We start from the raw sequence: 24,592 nt of genomic DNA on the forward strand, positions 1-24,592 counted from the left end.
TGATACAATACTGACCACAGAAAATGCTGCACGTCGTTGGTATTTCACAGGAAGCACCGAGATGTTATTTTTGAATCCTCAGAAAATAACATCACAAGTCAGAGCTAAAAGCTTTATTTCTATCTTGCTGGTCCCCCACCCTGACTTCTAACCTAAGGAGCCTCCATGTTGTGTACTACGGCCCTGCACCACGTCCTTTTGCCACAGAAGACAAAAAATAAGCATTTCTTATCTTATTCAGGAGGATGAGCTCGTTTGCTGTGTCCCCCTGCCTTTGCCCTTCCAGCCTCACCTTCGGAGCCTCGAGGGAGGCACAAGGATGCTCCAAGGGGCACAGCTGCCCAGCAGCCTGGTCTGTGCTACTGGTGTGTGTCAAAAACGTGAAGCCATTCAAAGCAGACAGGTCAGCATCACTCCTCAGGAACGTAACTTACCTAGAAGATGATTTCCCCTCCCCTGAAGACTTCAGGGATTCGCGGGGATTGCTGTGTGCTTCCTGCCACTGAAATGCTCAACTCTACGGTTTGGATTTATTCCACCTTTGGGTTATAACAAAATGTAAAACTAAGACCAAAGCAGCCTCAAAACCTCTTCAGGAACATTTGGGGGTGGAGGGAGAAGGTATCTACTGTTCTTTCCACTTGGCACAAGCTATCTAGGGAACGCACACCTACAAAGAGTAACAACTACACACAGATCTGGTGCAAACCTGGTCTTAGGAAGATTAACTCACATGGCTCATTCTGCCTGGAAGACCCGTTACCGGGAGGTGGGACACAGACATCTGAAGAAACAAACTGCTGGAAGCTCTTTGTGCTGGCAGGGACAGTTGCTGCTTCTTCACAGCAGCAGCTTATTTTCATTTCTTTATTGCTGAGACCATTTCTTAATGAAAAGCTTTCAGAAAGTGGCCACAAAGGCAGCAGGCGATTGCTGCCCAGGGAGGGGATGGTGTCACAGCGTGACTGACGTGGCTTTTGTCCTCATCCTCATCCTGGGGGCTGGCACCTGCTGGGATGGGGAATTTGGGCTCCCACTCCTGAATACCCATACCCGCACCTCACAGCCCCCAAACAGCAGTGGGAATCAGGACTGCCCACCAGGTAACTTCTCACCTGCAAACTCTTTATTTGAGGCACGATTCCTTCAAGTCAGGGCTAACTGAAGGGGCCGCAGCTGCAACAGCAGGACACGAGTTCAGCCCCAGGGCCGGGTGTGAGCCCCGAGCACCTCCCAGCCACGCAGCTTTTCATACGATGCAGAGGTTTAAGCCAACGCAGAGAGCTGTGGCAAATTTGAGCTGTGGTTCAGGAAGCTGACCTCAATTTGTTTTGAGATAAACTGGCCCACCATACAACTTCTAGATATCCTCCCAGCCTATTTTAAACCAAACCCTGCGAAGCTGCAGAGGGGGAGTCCCCGAGCAGAGCTGCAGAAGGATTTAAGCAAAGCACTTGCTTTGCTGAGAGCTCTCTCTTGGCACAGTCCCACTCCCATCACTTACAGGAGCTGCTTCCAGTAGGGGCCATTGGGTTTCTTTGAAGTCTTGGAGCCCCCAGCTACTTCAGAAAAGCCCATGCTTGGTTCAGCATCTGCTGAGGTCGGGCATTCCTTCAGCAGCTCGCCTCCTGCATGGAAGGGTTCAAAGCCCTGCAGAGCCCCAGGGCTGTCCCAAAGGCACTCGGTGGTGCAGGGCGCTCCCACCCCCGTCCCTGTAGTGAGAAACGAGCTCCAAAGGCTGAACTCATTGAAAATTATGTATCATGGTACAGCAGCGGGGTATTTCATCTACACGGGGAGAGGTGAGAGCTGTGCTACCACCCTGAAGCTCTCGCTGTAAATACAAACCTGGGTTTTGACCAACTGGGGGCTCTGCAGCAAGCCTCGTGCTCCGATGTGCGATCCTCCCCCAGGCTGTGCCACGCTCTGCTCTGCAAGCTATGAATGACCCAGGCGCCCGCTGCCTCGAGAATCCCCCGACTCATCCCTCCCCTTCCTCCTCCCACGTTTCAGCAGCACAGGACCTGCTGCCCATCCTGCGAGGCTCTGCCTTCGCACCCTGCAGCCTCTGCCCCAGCACCCCGACAGCTCGCCCCCGCTCCCATCCCACCCGCTCCTCAGACCCACCCCCTTATGGAAAACAGCTTGTGGTTAAGTTGTTAAGCATTTGGATTTATTTTTATTTTTTTTAATACTGCAGGCAGGAGCTGTATTTTTATTCCCATTTGCAAGCAACGAGCGTGCTTGAAGTTCACGTCAGCGAGGAAACGCGGAGATTTGTTGTGTTGGGGTGGGGATGGTTTGGGAGCGGGGGGAGCTCCGGGGCTGGCACGCGAGCGCAGCGGGACGCGCTGGCACGGAGGGTGCTGGAGAAGGGAGCTCCTGGTGCTGGCAGGGGACGAGCCAGCGGGTGGCTGGAGCTGGTGGGACCCCACGGCTCGGCCCCAGCTCCGGGCTGGGGGGCTCGATGCCAGGGGATGGCACGATGCAGGGGTAATGGCACAGTGCAGGGGCAATGGCAACGCTGCACGGGGCCAGGAGCAGCCGGTGAAGGGGGCTGGCTGATGTAAAGGACCTGTTTCAGCATTGCCTCTGATGGGAGAGATTTTTGTTCGCCTTCCACCACCGATGCTATATATAGGAGATGAAATAAAAATAATAATCGAGATTCCTCTTAAAAAACATCGAGCTAAGATTTGTGCTTGCTAAGCTACAGCTTTACCTCACGTGTGCGTGTATACGCGGTGTGTTGTGTTAGAGAGCGGTAATACATGATAATTTCTTCTGAAAGCAGATGTCTAACAGGTACCAAACGGTCCCAGGGGTAACGCAAAGACAAGACTGAGTAAATATGTAAGCTGTGGGATCCAACAGGCTCCTGCTGTACACGGTGGAAACAGATTCAAATCTTGATTTCTTTCCAGAGGTAAGAATGGGTATGAGGCTGGGTGATGACTACACCTTCGACCGCTACACCCCAAACAGACAAAGGGCATCCTAAAGATTGGACGTGCATATATACACCTTGGTTGTCACCTGGTATATGCAGTCCTAAAACAGGCTTAACAAAAGCCAGAGAAGAGACATACCCACTCATCTGCCAACATCCAACTTTCCTGCAGACCTACCAACACCACTGATTGCTGACCACAGGGGAGCAAACTCCTTCTGGCAGCCTGGCGAGACCTTTATCACCCCCAGGCTTCACAATCGCGGGGCTGATGGAAGGCAGGGATGTTGGTAAGCCTCTTGCCATTAACTAAACACTCGGCGCCAGGTTCCTTTGCACATCAGTGCTGAGAATACACTTCCTGTGCCACCAGCCACCAAAATCAAGCCCACATGCCAGGAGAAGACCCAGATATTTTGTTTGACTGTGCTGAGCTGCGTCGTGGAGCAGTGTTGGCGGCTCTCAGCGCTGCCGTGCACATTCCTTCAAGCTGCTGCCCTGCAAATACCTGCTTCAAACCGCTCCTTCCAGCCAACGCATTTGCTTTGAAAGAAGAAAGCAGCATCAACATTTTCCTAGCTGGATCGTCTAAAAGGGTTATGAATTATTTAAAACTGTCATTGACTAATTGCAAGCTATGCGCCAGATCCTCATTAATTCCTGATGCTGTCTGCTGAGCCGCTCCAAAACCCTCCCCCCCTGTTACTATTTATTTTACGAGCCTCAGCAGCCGGCGGTCCCCGGGCAGAGGACGAGGCAGAGGCACGTGGCCGTGCTCCTTTCGGGCTGTGCAGCTCCCAGGGGATGAAACGTGGGGCTCTGCTGAGCTCCCAAGCGCGACCTCGACCGGCTCCACTTCGTAAAAGAATAAACAATTCTTTCATCTTAAAAGCTCGGCTTCTAACGAAGGAATGAACAAAGTAAAGACTGGTAAAGAAACATGTCATGGATCACGAGGGAAGGAAACGCAGAGAGAAGGGAGGCTGCACTGTAGCCTCAGCATTCGGGGCAGACCTTGAGTAAAGGATAAACCCATAAAGAGGACTCTATAAAAGAGGAGAAGATGGTTCAGAAATATTGGGTGAGGATGTGTGCACATATTCTGGACAAACTGTATTGAGGCACTTGGCTTTATTGAGGCACTCATTGAAAGTGTCTGAGGCAATTTATTGAAACAGTATTGAGGCACTTGTGAATAAGCTGCCTTTTCATCCCTAAAACTTGCTGGGATTTATATTCATTTTTAATCAAATATTTTAATAGAACTTAAGCCAGAGTACCACAGAAATACCCAGAACTTCAGATAACATCTTAGGGTAAATTAAAGCCCCACTCCTATAGATGTGTGTAGAGTAGGGCAGTGCAAGGTCTGGCAGTGTGGAATTTTCTCACCATATAATAGAGCTGATAAAATGCTGTGCAAGCTTTGGTACAGCCCAAACAATATATTCTAACCCCAAGCTCAAATGCTGTCTACCATACCTGTCCTGGCTCTTTTTTGCATCTGAAAGCATCAATTAAATCCCAGTGAGGTTAGCTGTATTATGGGCACGATTTAAAGAAGCCACTGGGCTGAAGACAAGCAGGACAACGTCAGACAAAGGCCCATCCTGCTTTAACACGCAGGTCATTCTCTGCTACACCATGTGAATTTTTACTTATCTTAGCTTGTTGAAAGAATCTCAACTGCCTGTTTGGAAATTACGTCTTTTTACAGACTCTTCTCTCTTTAAACAGGATTTTTTCTCAGCTACATTGGCAATCAGCATCCACAGCTCACTACTTTGATATTTTACTCTAGAAGCATTTCTGTTCTCATTTTACTTTCCCCAGTGGAAGATGTATCTTGCTGTCCAAAGAAAGCCCATCCAGGACGAAGATGCACGGCGTGGATATCGCCAATATGTGGAGAGGAAGCCCAGGCAAGAAGTGCTTCACTACTTATTACAATGAAATGCGGTTCTGAATAACACGGTATCAATCAGCATCTACCGTGCCCTTCGTTAAATAGGAACCCATACATTAGTCAAATGTTTATTTCCTTTCCTTGCTTCAGACTGCAGCTTCTTCCAAGTGTCATCTTAAGTGTCTACATCCATCACCACGAAAGCAGTGCCTATTTTTCATGGACTGCGTGCCTGAAAAGGCTAAACTATTTTTTAACTTACCCAAAAGGCTACAGCATGAAAGAGACACCAAGAGGAAAAAAAAAAAAAAAAACAAACAAAAAAAACAACAACACAGAAAATTATAAAAGAAATTTTAAGGAAAACATGCTATTGCCATATGGCCTATATTAGCCAACAGTCCTTTTCCATTGTAGTGGTTGGGTTTGAACACTTTCACCAGCCTCTCCTCCCCTACCCAACAAGATTCTTCTCCCACCACATCAGCACAGACACTTTCCTCTTGGAGGAAAAAATAAATAAATCCTGATGGCAACAGTTGGGATGTTCTAATCCCATGTAATTTGGTTGCCATCTGGCTTCTGCTCCAAGGTACATCATAACTATCATCTTGTACTTCAGGTTACAACAACCCAGAATGGCTTCAGATTCTGATGGCTCGAAATAGTAAAACCAAGACGAGCATTCGCCATCCTATTAAAAACCTGCCACCGGTAAAAGTGCTTGTAATGCTCTTAGCCTTTGGGATTACACCTCAAAATTCCTCACCTGGTTAAAATAACTGATTTAACAGGCGCAAATAGCTAGGACAGTCCCCCATTTAATTGCTCTGCACTGGGATTCTTAAACACCAGGAACAAAATAAGTGGGCTGTAATCTATGCCACCAGATCCTGGGCCAGTAATTGCTTCATTATTTCAACAGAGTGCCAAGACCAGAGATATTAAAGTTAAGCCCAAGTTTAGCATTTCCAGTTGGAACAAAGTGCTGGTGATTCTAACAGCCCAGATCAATGCAATTTCACAATAATATCTGGACCACCGAGTACTGGGTGAGGGGGCACAGATATTCATTGAAATGAAAATATTTCCAAATAGTGATGGCTTGATTTTTTTTTCACATCCTCTTCTCTCCCTCCCCACCTCTTTTTAAAAATAGCACAGCTCCTCAACTAGCATCAGCAACAAGTTCCAAAAACCTGACACGCTGCTGCTATTCTCATGCAACCTTAGCAAAAAAAAGGAAAAAAAAATAAGAAAAGGAGAAAGAAAATATGTAGTGCTACATGTTTTTCAAAAGTGTGTCTGGAAAACAATTTGATTCTGTTCCTACAATAAACTTTAATGTTTTGGATGCAATCACTGCAAATTACGAAGGCTTGGCAAGCTCTTCTGCTCGAACATATGGAAATTTTGTCTGTCAAAGTTTGCTTTCTTCACTTACTGCCTGCTAATACATTTTTATAACTGCCTCACCAGCCAATGTGATTTCATTACAGACTGCGATCCAAAACGACAAAAAAAAAAAAAAAAATCAAAAATCAAAAAACACAACACTTCTTTTCTTGCAGTCAGGGGCTTACGTGCTTTGTAGAAATCCCAACTCTACCCCAGGTCCTGCCTGCGGTGCTGCTGAGCTAAACCCAGCCTGCTGCCTCCCGTGTCCTCACCCAAGGACGGCGGCCGTGTTCCCAAAGGAGACCCAAAGAAAGGGGGAGCTGCACGGACTGCCAACAGAAACCGCTCTCCCTGCCTCCCAGGCACAGCTGCAACCCAAAATTCTCCCAAAAGAGCCAGGAATAGGATTTACAGTTTCATCCTCAGACCACCAGAAGCCAAGGGGGTCAGAGAGGAGCCCTGAGCTCTCTTGGCCATTTACTGATGGGGATGAAGCCTTAACCAGGTGATTTGCTGCACGTGCAGAGCCACCACCATTACCAGAACAACTGTTTGAGGATAAAAATCAATGGAAGTGCTCAGATTAAAAGAGGGATGGAAGCTGTGTGGTGGGATGAAGCCTCAAGGACATACAGTGCTATGGCAGTGCCAGATCTGACCGGAGTGGTCTGGAAATAAAATCCCCAAATGTCAGCCCTGGTGCTTCTTCTCATTGCTAATGTCTTTCTGTGGAATTTGCCAGGAAGAACTGCAAAACTTTCCCCTCTCAAAAGGCCTTTCAGCAGTGAGAGGACCGCCTGAATGGCAGCATTGTGAGTGGCCGTAGCAGGGATGCTTTGGGGTGGTGTCTCCACGCACTGCGCTGGGCTCCCGCTGCACGGGCACAACCTAAATTGCAAAGGGGGGCTGCAGCTTGTGCCTTTGTTCAAGAAATAAAGAATAATAGAAGTATTCCATCAAGCTTTCTCATTTTTCAAAAACTATCAAAGCTCTGTGTTAGCCCCAGTGCTCAGCGACAGGGAGCGCTGTTAGGGGAGCAATCAGAGAGAGGAATCTGGAGACATTTTGCAGGAATCCCCATATGTGATACAGCATTAAATGCATAGGGTAACGCAGATTGGGGGATGCCAACTGGATTTCCAACTGAAACACAGTTCAGGGCTCCAAAATCAAAGCACATGCTCTTCCAGAAAGGACAATTAGAGAAATGTCTGGGGCGGGCGGGATGGACCTCTGTCATCAGTGTTTGCTGGACAGTGGTGGGGGATGCATCTTTAGAGCAAGACTACACGAAGCGTGTATCTGGCAAACCAGACATCTACTCAGCCCAGAAAAACACCCTCAAAACGTTCCTCCAGCGGCACTTCACTGATCGTGGCACTGTTTTAGGAACAGCAAGGCAGCATCCAGCCAACCACCGCCAGACACAAGACACGAGTACTTAGTTTGCTACACATTTTTCTTCCTGATTTGGCCACGCCACAGAAGAGGACACTGCAGGAGAGCCCCACTCTGACGTTTTCGCTTGCAAACCATTGAATCCAGCAGCTGCAACATGAGATCCCCCCCCCAGAGCCCCCATGGAGGCCACGAGCCTCCAGCCTGCTCCTACCTCGCAGGTCCTGCTGTGCACGGGCGCCGGCCACGCTCTGCCGTGGCATGCGGAGGGATGTCCGCAGGGGAGTGTGCCTCTGCTCGTCCAGGTACGCCAGGTCCTCCAGGTGGGCCGAGCTGGTGGCTGCACGAGAAAGCAAAGGACTCCATCACACCCAGCTTTGAGATCCCACCTGCCCCACTCATTTTTCCTTTAAGCCAATCATACACAGTTGTATCTACATCGAGTCAATGAAGCTGCGATGAGGCAAGCCTAATTTCCCGTAGCTGCGAATAAAGAAGTGTTTTGGTAACGTTTTCTCACGCCCCATTGGGGTTTGCTCTGGTTTGGTCTCCTGTTGAGGTTCGTAAACAAAAAAGACAAGTGGAGATGCTTATATTGGATCTAAGCTCACCCAATCACAAAACTTACTCAACTGCATGTCTACAAACTTTGACAAAGGTAGTCAGCATTTCCTACTGCATAAAAGACGACTCAATAATGCATTTTATGCCACAGTCCACAACCCTTCAATTATTTCAGAGCTTCTTAGTTAGGATATTAACATCTAGGTGTTCATAAAGCCAGAATGAGTGGAGGAAAAATTAAACCTTCAACAGACCAGCAAAAACACACAAGTAAATGAGAAAAATGTTATCTGAACTAAAGAAGATAACTTTACTCTTCCAAAGTTATTTGCTCATGGGAGAATTTAGCTTTCTGTACAATGTTAGATTAAACAGGAATAATTTATTGGTCTCTGCTGAAGGTGCCATCACTACATGAATAAGGAAGAGAAATGGCAGCTAGAAACTTTATCTGTTCCTCTTGGAAACTGGCAGATAACACAGTGCAAGGGATTTTTTCTTCCATTTTTCAGCCCAAGCACTGCAGACAGGTTGTCCCCATGCCAGCTGGGCACACACCTCTGGGTGGCCGGGCTGCTGCTGTGGAACACGGCTACAGGCAGTGACCCCCAGGGCATTACGTGGAAACCCAGCAAATGGTGAGAAGAACTGGGTACAAACTGATTTTGCAGGTATTTAGCTCCCAATCCCCTGGCTTCGAGCATGACCTCACCTACAGCATTTCCTATCAATATGTGACTTTCACAGCGATCATTTCACAGATCTGTTCCTGACATAACACTTTTTCTCAATGACTACAAATGTTTTCAAAATTTCAATATGAGAAGAAATAGGAAAGGGAATCTCGCGGATTGATGAGAAATGCCTCTGGACCTTATCAGAGGGGAACATCTCACATTACATTTGCCACCGAGCTGCATTAATCAGTACAAGAAACAGTAATTGCTTTTTTATACAGGGATACGTGATGATTGGAAGACAGGAGAAAACGTGCTTTAAACAAAACAAAATTAGAACATTTGCACATGAATTTACCTACTATTTAGAAAGCGTTTTGCCATGTCACAGCACTTTTCAGTCAAGTAATTTACAGAATATTATAAAATGAAGGAATGAGAACTCCACTGCAAGGGAATATGATGTGCATTTATAACCAGAAAACTTAGATAGAAATAAAAAAGCCTTTGCAGACCATCAGGTCTGTCCTTGTTCTGATAACCACTTCCAAAATTCCCAATAAACACTTACCAAAGGCAATCACTCTGCTCAATACTCAGTTGTTCAACACTCTGTATCTGATCCCTTTTATTTTTTCTTTTTTGATAATTTCATTAGGGTTTTGTAGCAGAAAGAAGGTCTCAGTGGGAATAAGTGAACGATAAATGAAACAACTGCAACTTACATTTCATTCACTTTTTTAGTATTTGGTCACTTACCAGAACAAGATTACTATTTTAAATTGAAATAATTAATTGAATGACTTCTTCAAAGACTGCCTGTGAAGCTGATGTGAATTCTTTGCTGTGAAGTGAGTAAATATTTTGATATCGCTCTCTAGAGCAGTGCTCAGCACCGGACTTTGAATCCTTCCTCCTTGTGACACAAGATGCACCAACTGAACGAAACCAAAAGGCAGAATATTTCTAAGTGAGGAGAAGCATTTTTTCCACACAATCCCTAATTACCACATGCCTATCTTTACAGGATCTTGCTGCAGTCAAAAACTAAGATTGAGAGATTGTAACAGGGTAGAGAGAAGGGCCAGTGATTTTAAATGCTGTTCCTAAAATAATACTCTATTATTTATAATTCTATTTCTAGATTATAACTCTTATAACTCTACTTACAGATTTAAAAAAAAATAAAATAAAAGAGACAGAGAGGACAAAAGGTAAACAACAGGAATGATAAAAAACGAGGAGCTAAAGCATCAGAGTCCGGTTTTAGAAATCCTTAGTGCCCTTTTACCCCTGTAAAGTTGATTAGAAGCTCCCTGTGGGGCATTAATTAGAGCTGAAGCTGAGCATTTAGGAGACGTGGATTTGGAGCAGACACCAGTGATGTGCTGTAAGCACCGAACCCACTGCCAGCTGCTTGCAGGTTCAAGCCCCACTTGTGCTAAGGCCCACAAGCCAGCAGAACATGCCTTTGGGATGAAAATGTGCCCTTAATGCCCACTTTTTGCAGTGTAAATGATCCAGGGTGGCTATAGGGGAACAGCAGATGCTACCACAGGAGCCAAAGGCAAAACTGAGGCAACCCCGGCCTTCATCCTCCACACCGCTGTGCGGCCTGTGCTATCGCAAGGCAGGGCCTGAGCACGTAATCCTTCCTTTCCAAATAAAAGGCCCTTTTCACTTCAGTCACTTGTCAAACAAGAAGACAAAAACCAGCTGGCCTGGACTCAGACTGACTTGTACATTTCGGATGTGCTGAAAAACCACACCGGGAACAACCCTGGTTGATCCTGAGAGAGCTGAGAAAGGGAATATTCAGGCAAAGGAGACTTCTTTTTTTTTTAATAAAAAATAATCAAAGTCTGAATGCTTTTCTTTTATATTTGTAAATGACACTGCATTAAGCTTATGCAGACCATTAAATTGAGTTAAGGATTATCATCCTGCCCAGGCATATCTTCCACACTTGAATGGGAGTTATTAATGCCTTACACACGCAGCTCAGCAGTTTTGCTGCACCAAGGCTCCAGCGCATACAATAAACAAACTCGCTGGCTGAAAGAACCTCTGTTTCTTTGTGAAGGCATCAAGCTTTTCCTTTACCAAATTCTGCTAAACATTCTCATGAATTCAGTTCAAGTTACCCTGTTGAAGCTGCTCCTGTTCCTTGGGGGCAGGCGGGAGAATGAAAAGAAAAGGGAAGGAAAATAAAATTACCCCACTGGGACGTGATGCGAGGGGATCGGGGCACCTGCAGCGAGCACAACTGTGCGTGTGCTTCAGCACCAACTCCTTCTACTCTTACATACGTACGGACAGCAGCTGCCAAAGAACAGCACGTCTGCCCTCCAAATCCTGTATCCAGCCCTGCGCCGGTCTCACATTTGTTCTACCGAGCACTGAGCCATCATGGATAGCCAGAAACACTCGTCTTCCTGGTAATTTCATTTCTTTATACAAGATCATTCGATGTAGCAACGCACTGATAAAAGCTCCTTTTTTCGATTTATGTAATGACTTAAAATCTACAATCATTTTCTCTCCAATTATTCATCAACAACAACAAAAAAATCAACTTTCCCTTTGAAAATTCACATTTCTCTTCAAATTGAGAATCAGTGTCATAATATGGTTATCAGCAATTATTTTTGACTTGCAGTCTCCAAGAAAACACCCTCATACAAGCCCATCTTGTGCACGCTGAGAAAATCCTACACTATAAACATGTTGCATGGCCAAGAACTGAGACTTGCAATGCTAACACAGTATAGAGCCTCCTGCTAATTGTACAGGATTTCAAATGCCAAATTGTTATTCTCAAGAGGCACATAACATATGCCTTACACAATCTGTATTGCCCGAATCGTACTTGACTCACAACATTTTTAGAACTGGTTTTAGTCGATTGTTTCAGAAGTGTCAACTAGACTCAGCTTCGTAGCTCATGTGCAGATTTAAATCATTAATCACAGTGATCATCTAAAACTTCAAGGGAAAACTCTTGAGAGTACGCACAGGTTGTCAAGCCCAGTTTTCCAAATGGTATCAGACGGTCTAACCAAGCACAGCATTTCCCTGCTCGACACATTGCTTTTTGTAAAACAGAGGCTAAAAACCAGCATTGCTATAGTTTTTACTTTGCCATATTGACAGTTTTAGGTTTTTTGTTGTTCTGAAAAGGCTGCTTTTAAGGGTTTCTGTTGTTCATCTTTTTTCTTTTTTTTTTTTCTCCTCCTTTTTAAGTCCTCAATAATCGCTTTTAGCATAGCTTCAGATGAATGGAATTTGGTGATATTTCATCTCCTACATAAAAGCCACAGTTATTAGATAAAGAGCCAAGTGTCTCACACACATCAGGCCCATCCTTTCCTTACAGCTTACTTCTGGGCTGTAGGATTTTCTTTCTTAAATATAGGAAATGGTTTTCAACATGAAGCCAGGTTTTTGGAGCCTGTATTAGGGGCAACTGCTCCCCCCAGTTGTTAACGCAGAGCCTGATTTGGGAGACAGACATCCCTTCACAGCGGTTGCTGGCCTCTGATCACACCAGCTAGCAGCTAAAAGGATGGTTAGCCACGTTGGGATTTGGATGGTTTCTGACGTAACTGTGCCAGCACTTACTGACTTGTGTAATTAAAAAGCTTTTTTAAGGCAAAGAACTGAAAATCTTTAAAAGTTGCATTCTTTTTCTAGGATGTGGATCTTGGTTAGAAGACTTTGGGTCTATCCAGTCATTCCTCATCCAGTAACTCAGGTCTGTACAAACACGGTTACCAGTCTTTCACTGTGAATCAGGAGACCTTCTCCTGAGTTTGCCCCACACCAGGACACTGCTCCACGGTGTTCCTCGTGCCCCGATGGGCAGCAAGGAGCTTCTGCAGCAAACAACTGCGCGCTTTGAGGCACTGCAATGGGCGCGCAGCTCCCTGGAAGAACAGTTGTTCCATCTCCTGGGGAGAACAGCATGCCAGCTGGCATGGTTTATTGTTTTATTTATCTAGGGAGTCTGCATTTCAGCCTCTATCCTGTCTGTGAAATGGCGATTAAGAGACAAGCGAAGCCCAGATGCTAAGTGCTGTGCGCTGCCAGAGAAGAGCTAACTGCCCGATTTACTGCTGCTCCTACGAGAACTGGGGGGTTCCTCCTCGGCAACCCAAGCAAGGCTCTGTCCTACCTTCACCATCATCATTCTCTACAGCCACCTCCAAAGAGACTCATGCACTACAAGTGGTGGTTAAACACCACATCCATTTCAGGCTTTACCGTGGCTCCTTCTTGTAAGTGTCAGTCCAACCACCCCGCCGATGAACTGAGATTTATCCCTCTGATTTAGAACTGAGGAATAATTAAAGAGGCCTACGGCCAGAGAAACGAGAAGTCATTTTTCTAGAGAATATGCTTCAGTACATCAAAAAATTATGCAAGATAAATTGAACTTATAAAATATCATATTAAACTCTTGAAAGCTTCCCCTCGATGGTGAGGTTTCTTCGGTGCAATAAGACAGAACGATTGCAGATACAAGGACACAAGGGAGAAAAAAGCAAAAGTCCTCAGCGTGCTGCTGATGCAATTCTTCCAAGGAAGTGGCACACAACTAGTGGAAGACAATTCAGCTTAACTGAACTTTTTGACTAATAAACGGAAGGCAACCTGACTTGGAAGTGCTACTTGGCAGCCCAGATGCCTGGTGGACTTCGAGGATTGGGTCTTTTTGGGGAAAAAGGGAGAGTGGGAGGGAACCGCTGCTCCCAGCTGAGTCAAGGGGCTCAGCTTGCTGTGGCTGATGTCAGGGTGCACTGCTGCAAGGTAAGGTCCTCTCCATTTACCCCAAATTCAGTTTCCTTTCAGCTGTACTAATAAATTTGCTTCAGAATAAATGACATCATTTTTGGCTAGATATCTGGCCTAAGTTATCAAGAAGCAGTCAAGCACAATTAGGATAACACGAAGTTTGGGGTTTTATCCGAGGCATCTTTGTTTCATCTCTCTCTTTGGAATGATTCATAGGAAGAGTTGTATCTAATTCAGAGAATACCAACCCAATAACAAAAGTAAAAAAAGAACAAATTTTTGCTATAGTGCAACACATTGCAGGGCTTGTGGAAAAGCAAGCACACTACAGCAGATCTAATTAGAGCTTCCTTTGCCTGTGTTGCAGTATGTTGCCTTCTTTCTCAGTCCTTTTGGTATCAATTCTTTCCCTTGGGTGGAGCAAGAGGTATTCTTAAAAAGTTTCTGCTGTGCTTCTTCCTGAGTGTGGTCTCCCAGGGTCTGGCTGAGGTTTTGCAGACCCTCCAAGCATCACGCTCGCCCTGCTCATGAGACCTCTCCGGCCTCCTCCAGGCACAGCACAGGACAGAGGAAAACACGAATGTATTTCAATGTTAAGAAACATTTAAGTCAGCTTTTATGACTTTCCCGTGCCCCTGGTTTGTGCTTTTCCCCCTCGTGGCGCAGGCAGGGCTGCTGTGTGCTCACATCTCTGCCAGAAGCATCCCAAGAGGAGCAGCTGCCAGACACAGGATGCTTCCTGAGATAACCACCGCTCGCTGTGCTCTCACAGACCTCATGGACGGGCGTTTACGCAAACCCTGCCCTCACCTTTACAGATTAAATTCCTTATCCGTTAGAAAGCTTAAGCTAATAGCTAAAAATATATTTGCTGTTATTTTATATTCTCCAAGAGGAAAAAGAGAGGAACTAGTATTATAAAAGGTCATTTTAATTCCCTGTTAACACTGAAGCAGACCTTATAAACCACACGCGGGGTCTGCAGAACTCAAGATTTCATGTTTCATTTCACGGGTAATGGAAGCAGAATGAGACGCTTGTCGTGTACATGAGCTGCAAACGGTGCTGAGGCCTTTGTGTTCATTCAGAAACCTGAATGCCCAGTGCCAATGTCAAGTGTCTTCTGATGATTACTGTTAGAAATGTTGGAAGCATATAAAATGAGTTATTGTGCTTATTTGCCTGGAAGAGGGTAGGAGGAAAATACAGTTGCACATTTCAGTTTCTGGGAACAATAAAACTGCAAAGCCAATGGATTCACATGGCTCTGAACTGTAAAACCGAGTTTTAAAGAATTGTTGGAAGACCTGGGATTATTTTTATAGGTGTTTTTCTTGGATCCCAACCTCTGAATGCTTGCAGCCCTTTCCCATTTCCCACAGTAAAACAGAGCACACAATCTCTGCAGATGGGCAAAGTGCTCCGCACCGTACAGAAGTGAAGAGCACTTTACAGAGCAGGTAAACACAGCAGAAAAGGGAATTACAATCACTTCCTTGGCAATTTGCTGTTGCTGTCAGCACTCTGATCACAAAGGATAACCAGATCAGCTTTGTATCCTTTGGCAATAAACAGAAATTTTTCCATCTTATCACCCCTAACGTGCTCACTCGTTACCTTGAACTGGTTCTGTACACGGCTCCACTCTGTTCCTTTCCTTCTTCTTCTTCTTTTTTTTTTTTTTTTTTTTTTTAACTTTTTTTCATTTTAGCTTTGAGATTTGGGGTTTCAATTAGAACTGGTGATTACTCAATTATGCTTTGTGAATGCCACACAGCTAGAAAAATTGCTGTTAATACTGGAAGAATGGAGGCAGGTTGCTTTGTACTGCAAGGTCATGCTCTGGAGAGGTACTGGTACCTCTCAAAATGCTCCCTATAGGGGAGCTTCCCTCTATGTAGGAAGTGAAGGGGCTTTCCCTAATTACAACAAAGAACATTTTTAATTGGCTTTTCTCTTATTTTTTTAACATTAATTTAATACAGCATAATACAACGTCAGCCAAACAAACAAAATATATTTTAGTGGGTTTGAGCCATATCACAGAGGTATTTGTTAGCAGAAAATAGGAATACTGAGACTTTCTGGAGGCAGAGCTGGGTTTCTCTCCACATTTGTTTGAGAATGGTGCAGGAAAACAATTTTAGGAGCTGAGCTGCATATTTAGCTCCGAGAAGACTTGGTGGAAGCAGAAGGCAGGGAGGACTGGCTGGTGGCTGGACCGCACCAGCTGACGGTGCAGGGCTCTGGGGTATGGTGGCAATAATTAAAACATAACTAAGAGCTGTTAATGTCTGATATTAAGAGAAAAGAATCAGCAGCTCTGGTCCCTGAATTTCCTTAGCTTTTTTTTCCCCCTGCAAGCATGGTATTAATGCTATGACTCCATGCTCACGTTTTGTTTAATTTTCTTCTAATTTATTAGTGGTATTTTAACTCGTAGCCAAGCTGCGAGCAATTTATTGTCTGTGAGTTGTGTGTGACCCCGAGCCCTTTCAGCTCTCCCACGACTGAGCTCAGGACAATTTGCCCCCTCCCTCTCGCACCCCAGCTCTCCTTTCTCTTTCAATTAAGTACTGTGAAATGCTGGCAGCCCAGCACAACAGCGGTGCCCTTCACAGCTGCTTCTGGCTTCAAACCATAAAATTGCCCAGCAACTTTTATGCTCCGTGCAGTAATTCACTGAGTGTTGGTCACCATATGTGCCCCAACTGAGCTCACGCAAAGGAAGTGCTCCCACTGTTCCCACAACTTAAAAAAATCACATCGCATACACAGCAACCCAGGGATCGGAGTGATTTACCAAGACCCAGAAGTGCTCTACCAAACCTCCCATCTCTACAAACATCCCGCTTTGGCATTTTAAGGTACTCCAGGGTTTTTCCAAGAGAAAGTGTTTGCAATAAATTGCTTTTAATTGCTTCTGAAGACGTATTATGCAACTAAGTGCAAGACTGGATCAATACATGTTGGGAGAATGGCTTCCATTTGTGAGCTGGAGGGATTCATACACGACACTGACTGCATTTGTAAGCCCGGCATAGAAATGAACGTTTTTGTTCCATTTTGGAAGATATACAAGGAGCAGTTTAAGAAAACTGCAGAAAAAAAAAAAGAAAAAAGGCACAAGGTGTAAGTGCTGCCGTGCAATGGAACAGACTGTTTGTGTATAAATAGACTGTTTGGCTGTGTTGCAAAACACCAACAAAGAAGAACAGTGAGTGCTAGCAAAGGTGTGGCTTCATCCTTAGCTTACAGTGTGGAAAACCACCCTGCTACAACCACCTACAGGCTGCTCCCCGCTCCATCCGCTGCCAGGTGCTCTGCCTTCAGCCCCCACACTAATGAACCTGTGGCTCAAAATTAATGTGTGTGTTTTCTGGAGGGTTCATTTTCAGTCAGATTAGTCTGCTGACCATGGCCATCACCTGGCTACACAAGGTGAGGCGCTCACGCAGGATGGTGGAGTTTGCAGACAGAGCAGGTTGACTCTTCGGGCAGTAAAATTAGAGAAAATAACATTTGGGCAGTCAATGACAAAAGGTTCAGCCAAATCTTGTCCTCTTCTCCATAGCTATTCCTACAACTGTTTATTCTGGGGTATGTGTGCTAGCTGACATATTTTAAAAAGCGCAAAGATACAGAAGGAAAGGGCGTTCCTGAACTTTGCTAAATGGTTTTCTACTGAAACCCAGGTATTTAAGTGTATAGTAACCAGCCCTGGTTTCTTCTGCAAGTGTCGGCACATCACTTCTAAGAAGTGAACCCAAAGCCTAAATAATGAAGCTTCGCAAGTGGAGTTTCCTGCTTTCATTTTTATCATCTCTTTCTGATCTGAAATGCCATGCATTTATTCTTTCAGGTTTAAGCACATGGCACGTGTTGTTTAACCACCACGCTTAGGGGCTTCGCATTTCAGCATCTAAAAAACCTCATTTCTGAATTGCTTTCAGGCCTTTGATTTTCCAAAGTGGGATTAAAAAGGAAATTTAATCTAGTTATGCAACACAGCCTGGGTGGACCAGCAATGCTATTTTAACCAACAGTCTCCTGGGCTCTTTGCAGTTCAGAATTTTTGGACTAATATTTCTAAGGAGAATCCTTCCGGGACTCTACAAAAAGATAAAGGTTTCTCCACATGTCTATATAGCCAGACATGCAGACCATCTGAATGTAATTTTTAACCCCCAAAAAGTTACCCAGGAAGAAAAAAATAGCTGAGCAAGGAAAAATAATTCCAGGCAAGAAGCTTTTCAGTAAAGCTTTAGTATTTTTGATCCTCTCTCTTGTTCCTGCTGTTACCAACTTGAGGGATGAACTTAGCAGATTGTTAAGACATTACCAAGCTATGTCACAGCATCATTTAAGGATCTCTCAAATAGTGGCTATGAAATTAAATGAAGAAAATTTTGATGCTGTGCCAAAAGAAAAAGCTCAGTCATTAGCAAATCCCAGATGCTGCAAAAGCTGAGTTAGTGGATGCACACGTGTGCTAATGCAGGCAGGGCAAAGTCCCATCAAGAGATTGGATCCACAGCAACTTTTCTGCAGGAAACTTTTCATAATTCTCTTAACTCTGAAGTTCTTTTGATCATCAGAGATCAGACACCTGATTTTTCTTACCAAGATTCCTTCGAAAGAGTATAAATGACTGTCCTGGAATTATGCAGTACTTTAAACCTGAGCATTTTATATTTATATTTGCATTGTAATGATAAAAAAGAATTACTTTTATTTTAATAAATATACTCTCCACTAATCTTACAGTTGCACAATTTTGTAAAAATGACACCACAGATTACTGAAATAACCGTTAAACTACATCAGAAACAGTCTTCCCCACAGGAATTTTCCATGTAGAAGTAATAAGTCAAACGGACAGACAATTTTTGTCACACTTAATGATAACGACTACAAAAAGGAGACTCCTCTGTGGGTAATGATAACATGAAAAAGGCTGCGGTATGTATATGCTGTGTCTCTGATTTCAATAATGACATAAATGCAAAAATGTTTATTTCTTACCTGCTACTGAATTTGGCCGTGGCATAAGGTAAAGAGGAATAGACTGCACTGACTGGGACAAGACCGTCTCCAGGTTCCTTTCCGGGATCTTGTTCAAGCTGTAGGTTGAGGCCGTCATGTTCTCATCCACGCGATACAAGCAGGAGTCCATGCTGGACTTCTGGGACTGCCAGGGTTTCAGGTTTCCTCCAGATCCAAGCTCTTTACTGCTCTCCCCTCCATACTTTGTGCGTTCCACATTTTCTGAGTAGCTTGTCAAAGTAGCTTGAAGGAAGAAATTACAAACAAAATGACTAACAAAGAAAGAATTGCTTGCATACATGCTGCTATACACGAAGTTGTGCAACGCAAGTGCCAAAACTGATGCTCATCATATTTTCCACATGCACATAAATCAGAGATGGAATTTAGTTTAATGATACTACTTCTGCTTACTACTTCTAAAAGAACATTTAAGCTATAATGTCTTGGCTCATACTGTTAAAAGCCATTTATAATTATAAAGAGTATTAAAAATTATGTACAATGTTGTATTAGAATATGCAATTCCAGAAAGACTAGAAATGATTAAGGAAGAAACTTTATCAGTGCTCCAAATATCTTTCGATTTGCATCACAGTTACAACCTTTTCAGAGAATAATTTCAGAAATTTATAAACTTAGCAATATAATTTATAAACACGGTTTAACAATGAAATATCACATAAAAACCCACACCTGACTTGCACAAACAATTAATTCTTATGGATTCGTTTGGTTCAGAAACTGAACTCGATGTCTCGTTTGATTTACAGCTGTTTATATCAAGCTTTAAATGCAATCCATACATTTTCCCTCGTACTGCTTGACTTGAAAGAGTAGGACTGTTGATATATTAACATATAACTCACTATCCTCTCACTTGCCACAACTGTGCAGATTCCTACTGCTATTCCAAACCCTGAAACACAATTCCATCCTGCCTACTCCTGAGCCCCAGGCGCGCTGTGCTTGTGGATGTACTCGCTAATACTTATCACATAAATCCACTGAAATACGTCATTTTCACTTAGCCATGGTAAATACCACTCCAGGCCCAAATTCTCCGCTAATTTCTCTGCCATCTGTCCCTGGGCACAGCAGCATCTCCTCTTTTTGCAGCACAAACCCCGCTGTTAGGCTTCCTCAGGGGCAGCCTTCCTTGCCCGCACAACAGCTCAGTCCTGCAGCTCTGCTGCCTCATTGACAACCAGCCCCGCGTTTATTTTTGTCTTGATGAATGCAAACAGCTAATTACTCCTAAGATTCACGTGTGTTTAGGCTAAAGCCTTGCCAAGCTTTGGCTACTTTTTGAAGGCAAGCAGCCTAAAGAAGAGGCTCCAGGCAAAGAGCACCTAAAGGAGGCTGCTGTTTAATTGCACGTGGGTAAGGGTTCTTTTGTTTGTTTTTCCAAATTCATTCGGGAGCGGAGAACTACATATTTAAGTTGGTTGTTCACATGATGGGTGTCGCCTGATGATAGGCATCCAATTGGACTCAGAAATACCCTGCCAGAGCTGCCCTGTCCCCTCTGACAAAACAGGCAGCCTCAGGCACTTAAAATCAGGGCCGATGCTGCTCTCCTTCCATAAGTGCCAAGCCGGCTGCTCGACTCTCTCCCCAGTGCAAAACCATTCATTTCAATGTCCAAGGATCAATCTGCATGAATTATACTCGTTAAATGTCACTATAACGTGAACCAGAGTTAAAGTTTTCATCTGAAGCCACAAAATCACCAAAAAAAACCACCAAGACGTGCAAGAAGTGCCTGATCTGTGTCCATCCCAACACAGCCCGTGCGGCTTCGCCTTTACCTTTTGGACCTATTTATTTCTCAGGGTTGTGCTTCCCATCCATAAAGTGAGATCAGTGCTTTTGTACCTCATCAAGGTTTCCAAAATGTATCTGTTTGCATCATTGTTTAAAACTTAAAACCAACACAGGTAACAGATAAGAACCGGTATCTTCACAAATGTTGGCATTTAAACACAGCGCGCTGTCAGGTGAACACATTTACATGTTAACGTGATAAAATAAGATAAAAACAAGAAGCAGATGTTCACAGATTTCTTTTGCTCCCTTAAACTGCTTAATATCAATAAACAGATTTTTTACTGTTTCCCAGAAAAACTCCATTTCAGAAGTCTGGCTCTGAGGTGCTAAGCATGCTGTGTCGTCCATTTACAGAAAAAAAAATCATTAATTTATACAACCCCAGTATATTTCTAATTAATCTCGGTAGAGACACGTCAGCAGCTGAAAGCAGTCATCTTCATACATTAAACTGAGGACAAAACAAAATAACCATGCGTCAAAATAAGATTTCTCTTAATGAAGTGACAAAAAAATGATAATAAACCCTGCTGGTCTCTTTTCTAATTGTCAATTTGTGTTCATTGTAAACATGATTTTCACTGTTTTACACTAAGGCTGTTTATGTGCAAACTCTTCATTGAATCAGGTATTTCGGATTGCTCCCTGCAGATCAATTTACCTCCTGAACAGCCCGGGATGATACAAGCACGGCTACACAGGCTGGAAGCGATTACTCTGTGGAGTTAATCTCTTCTATGAGCTATTTTAAACCAAAACAATTTTCATTTTATTTAAAAGACAAAAGCGTGAGGCTATCTATAAGTCAGCAACGTGAGCCACCAGCACCACCCCAGAGCTGGGCTTGTCCCTAGCTCCTGGAGCTCAGCAACCACCACCTTGCCACAGACTTTTGGGTGAGCAACACTGAATCTCACAAATTTCACATTACGTGCACCAACTCAGGTTGTTTCAGTGCGATAACCAGGGTCAAAAAGTGAGGTTTAGGTACAAAAAAAGTGCAAAGACTTTCTTGGGTAGAAAGAACTTCATTTAAGTTCCAGACAGGATCAAGCCCATAAACACCTGTCGCCAGAAGAAAAGCTGCGAATTATTATTATTTCTGCAGGTTTGCCATTTGCACACCCCAAAATTTCCAAAGAACAGAGCTGCAGAGGGGATTCTAGGACAGGGGCTGCCTTGAGACGTTCGGGTGTGCAAGCAGGCGTCCCCACGACCTCTTAATTTCCCTGCAGGGGATTAACTGTGCTCTGCAGGAATGAGCTCTTCGGACGGTTGCGTGGGGAAAGAGGAGCCACCCCTGGGCTGAATCCTGACCAAATTCACAAGAGGGCTGCTGTTGTGTCATTAATGTACCTGAACTCTACCTACATGATAAAAATATTCTGCAGCTTAAAGCAGTTTAGTGCTGGGGAGAGGGTGGGGTGAGGCTGTCTGGCGAGGAACCGTGCACCAGCACCATGACACCGCTGGCCATGTTTCCATCCTCAAGCAGATTTTGGTGTACAGAGCTATAAGGAGACCATCAGAACATCAGATTATGCTAAAAACTGACTCTCATGTTGAAATTCCTGCTGATACTACTTCGGTTAGATTAAAGAGCTAAATCACCTGCAAGTATCTAGCACTAATCCGTGGAGATTTCGTGGCTCTGTAATTCCTGACTATGGCACTAACCCAGCCGATGGGCTGAGAAAAGGAGGCCCTAAAGGCGAAAGATCCCAACAGACCAAAACCTGGCATTACAGTGTTGGAATTGTGCCAGCGCTAAAAGGGGCTGCAGGGACATTTATGGCCTGGCCCACCAAAAACCCAGTATTTGAAGTTTTCGTTGCTGGCAACGCTTCAGCTGTGTGGGACACATTCAGGGCTTCGAAGGATGCGGGATGTCACAGCCTGGGGATGAAGAGGGTCAGTGTCCCTGCGGGTGGTCCATAGCACCACAAAGTCAGAAATTAGCAAACTGGGATATGACAATGCAGATGTCACACTGATGGAGATGACGGAATTAATCCTTTCTTAATGAAAGGGTTATAAAAGATCCAAAGAGGCCTTCAGACACTGCTGGGAATTTTTTTACGGGAGGGATTCATGCAGGGACGGAGCAGGACGGGGGCACCCAAGGGAGCCTTGTGCTGAACAGGAGAGACCCGAGAGGCAGGGAGAAATGTCTGTGGTTCTCCACAGCACCCCAGTGATAGCACATGTAGATAAATATGGGTGCTTATACAGATCATATCCCCTGTGAATCAGCCGGCATGCAGTTCACACCGTGTTTAATCTGAGGACAGAATTTGAGGCGTGTGAAGCATCAGAGCACCGCACCGCTCTTCACAGACCCTCTCACTGCAGGATCAAGGCGCGGAGGCACCCCTGTGCAATCACCACGGCTCCCGGGGGATTTGCCCTATCTCTGCCTGCAAGATTTTAACACCACCCTCTGTAACAGCACCAACGGTATCGGCGAGAGCGGCGCTGCCTCGGCTTCTTTGAGGATGTGTGCTTTGATGCCGGGCGGGGAGACACCCCAGAGATGCACCAGCGGCCCTTTTACAATCCCATCTTGCTTTTAGCATTCAAGACTCACGCTTGCCTTTTACCTCAGCAGAGGATTTGATGCTTTGCCTGCGTCAAGCTTTTTATTTCGAACCCTGACGTGGCTCCTTTCCTTTGGCGAAACATCGTGGTTAGAACTTTTTACCAACAGCATGTTTTAAAATATTTTTATTTCTTTGGGAAAGAACAGAACTGCATCCAAGGTGCATCTGAGACAGCATCCCAGATGTCACTGAAGCCAGTGCTACACATCCCTAAGAAATATCCTGTATTTACAGGACAGCAAATATTATTTCTAATGTAGTTGCAGGTTGGCCTGTGCCCTGGAGCACGAGGCTTTCAACTGCATTTGTCTCGAGTCAAACACGTGAGGGGATTTTTAGCATCCCATCCAATTCTCCTCGAGGCAGAGATCATGCCTGGAAAATGTCAACCTTCATGCTCACGTTGCAGATGGAGCTGAAGAAAAAAGCACTTTCCTACAGCTACCTTTTTATGACGAGCAACAGCTCTGATATTAATTGTATGTAGAGATTTATAATGCATCTCAAATAGGAAACAGGGATTTTGTTGCCTTAAAGAGTAACTGCAGCAGAGCAGCGAGCCTCATATGTTGCCCTGAAACTGGATACCAGAAGCACTCGTGGAGCCACTGCAGGTTAACCTCATTTCACTCTCATCCAGTAACACAATAAAATACAACTTGCCCTATCACATCAGAGATGTCCTAGCTAAAATGTATGACTTGACAAGGAGTAAAATAATTTTTTTTACCCCAATTTACATAAGCCTTCATAAACTCAGCCGCAGAAAGATACACCTCAATATAGCCAAGTCGCCCCAGACTGCCCCCAGGAGCTTGGCTGCCAAGCAGAAAAGCTGGGCTGGCACAAACCAGAAGCCCAAATCCTTCCCCAGGGATGGAGGCAGCCTTGGGCACTGCAACCGGTACACGACTGGCCTCTGGAGCACTGGGTGCTTTTAGAGAAAGATGGGGAGTTATTCTCTGCTGGACACCATCAGACAGAAAGTTTAAGGCTTATCCAAGCAAAAAAAAAAAAAAAAAAAAAAAAAAACCACCAACCACCAAACCACAACCTTAAACCAGCCCTGGTTTTGAGGTCAAAATCCACCTTGTTCTTCCTAAGTTTAACTTCTCTTACAACAGTGGTCTCAAATAGGGGGAAAAAAAAAAATAATTGGTCTAATTTGCATAAACAATCCTATGAAAAGACAGAGATTAACCAGGTAAACCAATTTCTGCTCCAAGCCTCAAGCTACTATAAATCACAGTAAGCACACAAAAGGTCTTGAAACGTAATGAGAAATACCTTGACAGTAGCATCATGCTGACCCTATATTCTTGCTGTTCTAAATCTGAATTCCCTGCTGCAATGGCTGACAGGCAGGATGAAGAATGGCATGAATGCCTCCAAGCCAGAAAGGGCTCGTACCTGCTTGCTCTGCAGACTA

General features: G+C 44.6%; 1 protein-coding gene across 1 annotated transcript in view; it reads right to left on the reverse strand.

Annotated features, from left to right (window-relative positions):
• Nucleotides 1-24,592, reverse strand: part of TANC2 (tetratricopeptide repeat, ankyrin repeat and coiled-coil containing 2) — a gene marked incomplete at its 3' end in the record, with an annotated part of 210,504 nt that overhangs the window by 66,400 nt on the left and 119,512 nt on the right. The window contains exons 8-9 of the mRNA XM_084301019.1: nucleotides 18,713-18,976; nucleotides 7,867-7,992 (exon numbers count right to left, since the gene is read on the reverse strand). Of these exons, the coding sequence (XP_084157145.1) occupies nucleotides 7,867-7,992; nucleotides 18,713-18,976 (390 nt within the window). The remainder of the gene's footprint in view (nucleotides 1-7,866; nucleotides 7,993-18,712; nucleotides 18,977-24,592) is intronic.

This window comes from Netta rufina (genome assembly GCF_964035555.1).
Source record: "Netta rufina genome assembly, chromosome: 24".
Classification (NCBI taxonomy): Eukaryota; Metazoa; Chordata; class Aves; order Anseriformes; family Anatidae; genus Netta; species Netta rufina.